General features: G+C 43.1%; 1 protein-coding gene and 1 long non-coding RNA gene across 3 annotated transcripts in view; one reads left to right on the forward strand and one right to left on the reverse strand.

The window, feature by feature from the left end:
- Nucleotides 1-4,988, reverse strand: part of GLT8D2 (glycosyltransferase 8 domain containing 2) — a 33,318-nt gene extending 28,330 nt beyond the window's left edge. The window contains exons 1-2 of one of the 2 annotated variants that reach the window (XM_019544765.1): nt 4,530-4,988; nt 1,865-1,910 (exon numbers count right to left, since the gene is read on the reverse strand). In XM_019544765.1, the coding sequence (XP_019400310.1) occupies nt 1,865-1,883 (19 nt within the window). In that variant the 5' untranslated portion in view covers nt 1,884-1,910; nt 4,530-4,988. The remainder of the gene's footprint in view (nt 1-1,864; nt 1,911-4,529) is intronic. The other variant, XM_019544764.1, reaches the window with a different exon arrangement.
- Nucleotides 4,634-8,073, forward strand: LOC109316571. Its single transcript, XR_002102873.1, has 3 exons — nt 4,634-4,644; nt 6,207-6,211; nt 7,934-8,073. It is a non-coding gene; the product is annotated as an uncharacterized LOC109316571 (long non-coding RNA).
- The last annotated feature ends 493 nt before the right edge of the window (nt 8,074-8,566 follow it).

Below are 8,566 nucleotides of genomic sequence, written 5' to 3' on the forward strand. Positions count from 1 at the left end.
CTGTTCTCCCGGCTATTCGTAATCTGTGGTAAGCCCGACTAGGGAAAGATCCTGTAACAGGGTTTACAGGACAAGCCCTATGAGGAGCGACTGAGGGACCTGGACCTCTTTAGTCTCTGCAAGAGAAGGCTGAGAGGTGATCTTGTGGCCATCTGCAAATTCATTAGGGGGACGCAGCAAAGGATCGGAGATGCTCTGTTAACCAAGGCGCCTCTTGGGGTAACAAGCAACAATGGTCACAAACTGTCAGAGAACAGACTTAGGCTAGATATCAGGAAAAACTTCTTCGTGGTAAGGGTGGCCAAAATTTGGAATCGGCTTCCAAGGAAGGTGGTGCTCTCTCCTACGTTGGGGGTCTTTAAGAGAGGACTGGATAGGCATCTGGCTGGGGTCATCTGACCCCAGCACTCTTTCCTGCCTAGTTGGACTTGATGATCTGTTGACGTCCCTTCCAACCCTAGCATGTATGAATCGATGAACCCAGCTCAACATGCTGTGCAGGGGCTGGCTGATGCATGAGGGTGCTACAGTCCAGGGCTAGTTGGCAGGCAGCCCCCACACTGTAACACCTTTGTACCCCAGTCAGCCCCATCACTGTCTGGACATGCGTTTCGCTGCATGTAACTACTCCACTGCAGGAAAATACTTGTTAGGCAGTACTATCCTACAGTGCAGTTAATTTAGTTTACTGTGACCTAATAATGCCACATGTGTAGTTGGTGATGCTTTACTACAGAGCTAATTAGTCAGCTTCACAGTAAAGCGCCCAGAGTAGCACACATTAAAACTATGTCTTGTAGGATACTGTGCCTTTCAATATATTCCTGGATGAGAGATAGAAAGCAAGTGTTTTCCGCCTGACTTACAATGAAGAAAATACACAGCCTGTAGAATCAACTGATATAGTCAAAATGGAGATATTAACCAAAAAAAACCCAAGGGACTCTTGCAGACAGGCTCTCCACACTCCAAGACAATTGGGATTTGGGGCATATCACAGCTTTCTCAAGTTTGCTGCTGTCTCCCTAACTTGGAAGTTTCACAGCAAATCCTGGCCCTGTGTGGCTCTGTCTCCCTCCACCATTTCATAGGGATTTGCAGTGCCTTAACATCACAGAGTAGCTTTTCTAACTCCTGTATGAGGAAGGTAGAAGAAGGATCAGAATCTGGAAATAGGTAATGGAAGAGGTGGAATTGCTCATAGGCAAAAGCTGCGTGGAACTAAGCTGATATGAGTGAATTTGACTCTCAGGCTAGCATGGAATGCCACCCTCCAGGATGCTCTCTAGTTACTCCAATTCAGAACTAATGTGCAAGATGACGTAAAAAATTATGTGATTTCCACACCAAAGACTGGAACAAACACATACAACAGGGGAATTATATAAAAGAAGAGTCAAGTAGGAATTAAAGTTACTCCCAGGCATTTTGATTAAGGCCCTTTTTTATATCTATTTGCAGCCATTCAGCATATACATTACACCATTTCATTGTCCCACCCCATGACCTGTTGACTTTACATCACCTCTACTTAATTTCTGAATTAACTTCAATGCAATTTGTGGGTCCCAAGCATTGATCAAGAATAGATCCTGTTCTTACAAGCCTTGATTAGGGGAAGCATATCAGCCATTCTATTTAAGTCAATGGGATTTAAGAATGTATTTGAGTGCACTGCTGAATGGGAAAGAAGTTGATCACATGCCTATAAATTAAATGTGTTTAAGTGCTTAGCAGAATTAGAGCTTTATGTTTGCATTCAATTCTCCTATGCCATCTCTTTACTATAAGATCTTTATGAAGCTGTTTAAAAGATAAATGTATGAAGCAATTTAGCATTTCAAATGTTCTAAATCTTTCTTACCTTTCTTTAACAGAGCCATGTGTTCCTTAGTTAAGAATTCTGTGACCTGCGGTCAAAAAGAGAGAAAGTTATTATAAACACAGCAAATAATACTACTTTAGTTTTTTCTGGACCGAATTTTATATCACTAGATTTTTATCTCTTGACTTGAAAGCAAGCAAAATCAGATCCCAAATTTTACCAAACATTTTATGGAAAAAGTACTTGCGGTGACCGGGGGTAACTGATTATGACTCCCAATTACTCGGAAATTGAGATTCAAATATCCTTTTAAAACATCTAAAAGAATGTGAACCATTTTCAAAGATCTGTAACTACAGTGAAATGAGTAGTGTTTCAATAAACTCAGTATAGGATTTTTTTTGTCAGCATTACTTTACATGGTATAATAGTGATTTTTTAAATGAGGTCAAACAGCAATTAAAACCCATGTAAATATATACAATATTTATCCAATGTGCAAATGTTTTTAATTGACTGAAAATTGTCTATGACTCCCCATACAACAAAACAATAAATGTAAAAACCTGCTGCTTACCGGTATTGTTATCAAATACAAAGAAACATAGTGAATTTAATCCTATATCAGACAACACTGGTCTATTTAGTCTGGAATCCTGTCTCTCAGGCTGTGTCTATGTTGCTAGTTTTGAGAAATCCACACTTGCATTAATACCAGGGTACTTGCACTACGTGCAAGCAATAAGGGGAGAGCACTGGTGTAGACTGCCCACAAGCATCATCTATGATGCTAGAGCAGCAGTGAGAGGTTTCCTTAGAACTGTCATTGTAGAAAGGCCTGGCAGTGGCCAGTAGTAGATCATAGGAAAGAGTTAAATCTTCATAATGGAAGATCATGGAAAAATGTAACATTTAATTTAATTTTAGAAGTGAAAATTATTTTTGTTCTTTGTACTGTAGGCAGCTGGAAAGCTAGAAAACCTTAATAGTGGGGAAAAAAATATAATGACTTATTTGTACCTTCACTTATCCAAACTGATGTCTGTACAATTTTCACTGATTTAATGAAGGGAATACCATAGTTGTTATGTTGTTTCATTTTTTTTAAAGAATTAATGGTCATATTTTTTTCTCTTTCCTGGGTGCCTTATAGAATAGTATCTTTTATGTCACTTTTGGTAACATTGTACAATATGCATGCACTTGGAACTGAAAAGGATTAATAGGCCAAAAGTCCTGCAAGTCTGCCATGATAGTGCTGTTATATATATGGAGCATGGCTTTTTCTTGTTCCATCCCTGAGCTGAGAAAGTGCTGCCAGCATTGCTAGCCAGCCTGTTTCCAGTATTCCAAAGCAGAACTGGCGTCTTGTGCAAGTGATCCTTCTAGCTCCTCTTCTGCTCCTGCAAAGGGTCAGTCGCTATCAGATGCAATATCATGAAGGGGAATTTCTTTTAATATTCCAACCTCCTTGATCCTATAAAACCACGACACTTCAGGAAAGAAACTACTAAAGACTTGGGATGAGCGGCCCAATGACTAAAGCAGACAATAACAACACAACACTGCAGTAAACAAAGAAAATAATGTATGCTTACATGAACTCTCCCTCCAGTCATGGTAACCATCACAACCTATTTTTCCCCATGTTTATGTATAAATAGATATAGATACGTATTTCTGTTCTTTTCAAATATAGGCAAGTTTTTTTTATAACTGATTAATTGATGGAGGATGAAGCTGAAGCTGTAAGAATTCTTTGGAATTGCATCACAAACTCAGTTTTGTTTTGCAGGTTAATTCTGAGTTGAAGGGAGGGCCTTGACAAACTAATACCAAGCAGAAAATGTAAACCAAACAGAGAAATCACTTTGTAAACAGTTACCTAGATGCCTAAATGCATGTAAATATGGTGGCTTGCAAATTAATAAATCACAGTGGAATTGTATTATATTAGGGCTCAATATTTCACAGAGCTACACTGCTCATCCAGATCCCAAAATTGTTCTTTCCACATGCATAGCGCTGCCATTAATATATATTAAAACACATTAGGATGTCACTGAAGAGAAGAACTTCCCCTTAGAAATCTCCCCTCCTGTGCACAGCATGCAAATATAGTTTCTTTCCTAGTCTGGAAATTTGAATTAATGTTTTACATGAAGTAGACAACACTCCCACTTTATGTTCCTAGGATGAAACTCAGGCCTCTCTCCAGCCAGTGGCACTGAAGCCACTGATTTTAATAAGGCCAGATCTGCCAATTTCACTCTTGCAAAAATTTGTCACAAGCTGTAAATGTTACATGTGATATTTGTGATGTGTAGCTTGTCAGTCAGAGATCCAAACTATTTTCAGAACAGAAATAATTAAAACAGTGCAAATTGCATCAGGTTATAAGCTTTGAAGCTTTAAAATCCAAACCTCTTAAGAACGGCATAAAATCCATCTTTCAGTTAAATATTTGAGAAGCTCCTAGATATCAAGAGCCTGGTGGTATAGTTTTTGAAGGAAAGAAATTAACTTGTTACTCTGCAAACATTTACCCAAATTTTCCTGAAGTCAGATATTTGTTACTGGAATCTGACAGTCTCCAGACACACATGCCAAATCATATAACAAACTGAGGGGCTACAGCAGGGAAAGCTGAATAAGAAACCATGACACTACTCTTCAGATATTTCCTGCTTAATTAGTCTTTTACCTTTCAAACGCAGCACAGGATTCAGGGCTTCTTTCTCCCGAAGAACTGTAGGACGAGAATACTTGATTCCTACAGGGCCCAAAATGCATGCACTCATGCCAATGCTGGCTTGCCCGTGGCTCCTTTTTGAAACCCTTGACTATAAAAGGGCCACAGTAATGCTTTTAAATTTGGATTCCTTTTACAAACCCATCAAGTTTACTTTGGAGATCGGCTGGTTTTCTTCTTTCTCTGCTGCTGAGAAGTCGCTTAGAATCCAGACGTTCCAGTGGTGGAGTGAGAGAGAGCCCCATAAAACACTTCCAGATGTGCTGAATGATCCAGACCCAGATCTGGCAAATACCGCTCAAATCCTCATCTGGCAGATTGCAGAAAAATCCCATAGGAAACACAAATCCAGATGGGGAAAGCGAAGTGAATAGTTTCAGAAGAGACTTCAACAGCAGTTTGGTTTCAGGTTACATTTTTATTTAATCATTATTTTTGGTAAAGAAAGGAAAGGGAATGGGTAGCTATTGGTTTGTCAGACTCGAGTAACAGGAATGTGCATAAAACCAATGTGAGCATTGAATACTGTACAGTTTTCTAAAGCGTGTAAATACATGGTGATGTTTTTCCCCTCTTATAAAAGTAGGGCAACATTTACAACATTCCACTCGGAATGTGGGCTGTAATTCGGAACCTCCCCCTTTCACAAATATTGGCAAAGTTGTGGAATCTGGATCTGGGATACCATTTTGGCCACAAAAGGAATTAGAATGTATATTAGTACATCTTCCCTCATGAGTTCCCTTTGTGCCCTTTCATATTGTTGTTTCCATGTTCCCCCTTTTTTGAAAGTCTCTTTTCACCTTGACAAATGCCCTCTCCAAAGTTTAATGTCATCCATAAGAAACACAGTCTTTCCATCAAGCTTTCAGAAAAGGATGATGAAAAGAGCATTGTACTGTATTAATAATTTTGCACTCTAAATTTATTTTGGAGTATTCATATAGCCCTAGGGGAAAAAATGGAAAAGCTTAGGGAGCCTGCGCAGACAGCATCTTTAATTTTGCTTTTTAAACTATAGTTTTGCCATTGGTTTATTTTCCTTTAAGTCTTCTCAACAATGCTCCAATCAACCTTTGTCCTTCTGTGAAAACTACAAGTAGGCTAAACCAAAACTATACCTTGGGACCCACCGAAGTCAGGTTAGATATTTGGTGGAGAAGAAATAAAAAGCCTAAAATGTGGACTTGCAGCCTGTTTCAACTATGCCAGAATATATTGTCTGTCTGGGTGGCATTGGGTACAAGGGTTTACCTGTGCAGAACTGATTGCAGGAACAGTGCCAAAGACAGTAATAGCATAATGGGATCCCCAAATTATTATTACTACTATCAAGCCGATTTCTCCTCAGATCCATCCATATCTCATCTATTTTCCCTTTCTATCTGTACCCACCAGAGACATTTGGTCCACACACGGGAACATGTTGGCTTAAAAAAGCAATTCTCAACCCTTTTAGACTTAAGGCCCTCAGAAAATCCCAGCTTAGTTTTCACTTGGTTTTTGACTAGAGAAAAATAGTGGATTAATTCTGTCACAAACAGTTCAGAAAGACCACAGCAGGTGAGAACGCTTTAAGCCACGGTCAGCTTGGTACAGGCTGTGGTGGGTCTTTGCTTTCCTCTGCAGTGGGGGTGTGACTCTCTCCCTGGGATCTCCTGAGCATATATTAACAATCTTTTATAGGAGCAGGACACTGCCGTGGTCCTGCTTTACCCATGGCAGGTTAGGGTGTTAGGTCTTATGTTGTGTTGGGATTGACAGCAGTTTTATGAAGAGGTTAGATTATGGATTTGTATAGGATGACTTGGATAGGGAAGATCCTGCCTCAGGCAGGGGGTTGGACTAGATGACTTCTGGAGATCCCTTCCAGCCCTGCTTCACTATGATTTCTGTGAATGGTTTAATGCTATGAAGTTCTATTTTGACTCTCTGGGATTATCCTACGGATCAATGCATCACAGTGCTAACACTGTGCGACACCCTTAAAAGGATCTCCAGGCACCCCCAGGTGCTGTGGCCCCTTGCTTGAGAATCATTACCTCTGGCAAAGTTAGCTTCCTCATTAGGCACTTGGGGCTATTTCTTTTATTAAGCTCTGGGGGTACTGGCAGCTGTAGGCCACTTCTTCCTGGGGAGTCTGCAGCTCCTTTTTGGCTCATCCCTTTACATCAGTGGTGGTCAACCTTTTCGGCTGGCAGGCTGGATGAGCAGTGCTTGGTCTGTCTGCAGCCTGGATACAGCTGGGTCCTGATCTGGTGCCAGGGAGGGCACGGGGGGTCCCATTTGGCACACAGAGGGGAGTGGCAAGTAACCTAGTTCCAACCCAGGCCTGTGGGGGAAGGGGGCATGGCCCAGCTCTGATCCAGATAGGGGTAAGGGATGGCAGGAAACAGAGCATGGCTTGGTCCTGATCTAGCCACAGCCGGGGAGGGGGCTTGGTCTGGCTCCAACCCACTTTGTGGGACGTGGGGTTTGGGAAATTAGCAGGGAGGAAGGTGGCCATATTAACAACCACTACTCCTCTGTTGTCAAATTTCCTCACCCATGGCCATGGGGACCCCCACAGGCCAGATACCATGGCTCTACAGGCCACCTTTGTGCTAGCAGGCCAGAGGTTGAGCACTTCTGCTTTCCACTGTACTTGCATCTGTTCTGTCACTCTGGGAGGCCCCTGGCATCATCACTCATGCCCTGAGCTCCCCAGCCCGCAGGGGCCAATGCAGTGGTGCAGATGCACTCCTCTGCTCCACCCAAACTCAGCAACGCAGGTGCAGTCACATGCATTTAGGTCTAGAAACAGCTGATGGGGAAGCATGGGAGGCACTAGGAAGCCCCTTAAGAAGGCAGCATTGGTTTATGGCTCTTCCTTCCTTCCTGTGTCCTCATGACAAGGCATTTAGCAGAATTCACAGATTTGTTAGAACCTTACAGCCACCATGTGAGCTATGGCCTCAAACTTGCAACATCTGGGCTGTTAACCATGTGCCTTAGCATCCACACCACCCTAGCCAGCCTCCAAAGCTTTTGGTGAAAGATCAGGGAGAGGGTGTGGGGCTGGCACTCCCTAAAAAGCAAGAGAGTCAAGTTCAAGTCTTTGCTTCAGCAAACACTTCTGCTAAGTACACTCTGATCAAGCACAGTCCTATACTTAACTGGCATGGGAAACACTGTGGCCACCAAGGCGGTTTTTCTAGTCGTACCCAGGGACAACTGCTCTCCTGGCATGGGTGTAGTACCCACAAAGGTAACGTATATAGCAAACCTCCCACTTACCTGCTGGAGTGGCAAGATCTCGGCTTTATGTCCACTTTATGGAAAAGGGAGGGAGACTCCACCTTAGTTTGCTCCTGCAGCCTTACGGCTGAGGGCAAACAAAACTCAGGGGCATCCGAACCCCAAGCCTCTGGGCTTGGGCCTGCACATAGGATGCCCATCCAAGGATTTGGGAACATCTGAAGCCCCAGCTGAGGGCGGAGGATGTGTGCCGGTAGTAAAGCCACTGATGGGTCTGGACTGACTCACGGATTTGGACTTGATTTGGCTTGGACCACGGAAAAATTTAATTAAACCCCGCCCCCCCCCCAAAAAAACAAATGTCTGCATGGGAGAGGTGGCCAGTGCCACAGCCCATCACCCGGGGGGGCCGCAGCCCTCTTGTGGGGCACAGACCGGGAGGTGAGACTAGGGCTCGACTGGCAGCTCAGGGATACGACCCGCCGAGGCCCGACTCCCAGCCTCGGGTTTGACCAGAAATCCCAATATGGAGCCGCAACCCCTTTTCCCAATTCAAGTCTAACCACAACGACAGCAGCCCTCAGACCCTGGCGCCTTTCTGCTATTTTTTTTGGCCTCATTTGGGCGGGGTTGCTTTATCCAAGCTTTCTGCAGGCTGAGGGCACCTTCCTGGAGTGACAGTGGCTTTTTAAAAAAAAAATTAATTTGCGTTGAACGGGCAAAGCTTCTCGTTTCTTTTTCACCGCAGGAAA

The sequence above is a fragment of the Crocodylus porosus genome, unplaced genomic scaffold, assembly GCF_001723895.1.
Source record: "Crocodylus porosus isolate Cpor-Errol unplaced genomic scaffold, CroPor_comp1, whole genome shotgun sequence".
Classification (NCBI taxonomy): Eukaryota; Metazoa; Chordata; order Crocodylia; family Crocodylidae; genus Crocodylus; species Crocodylus porosus.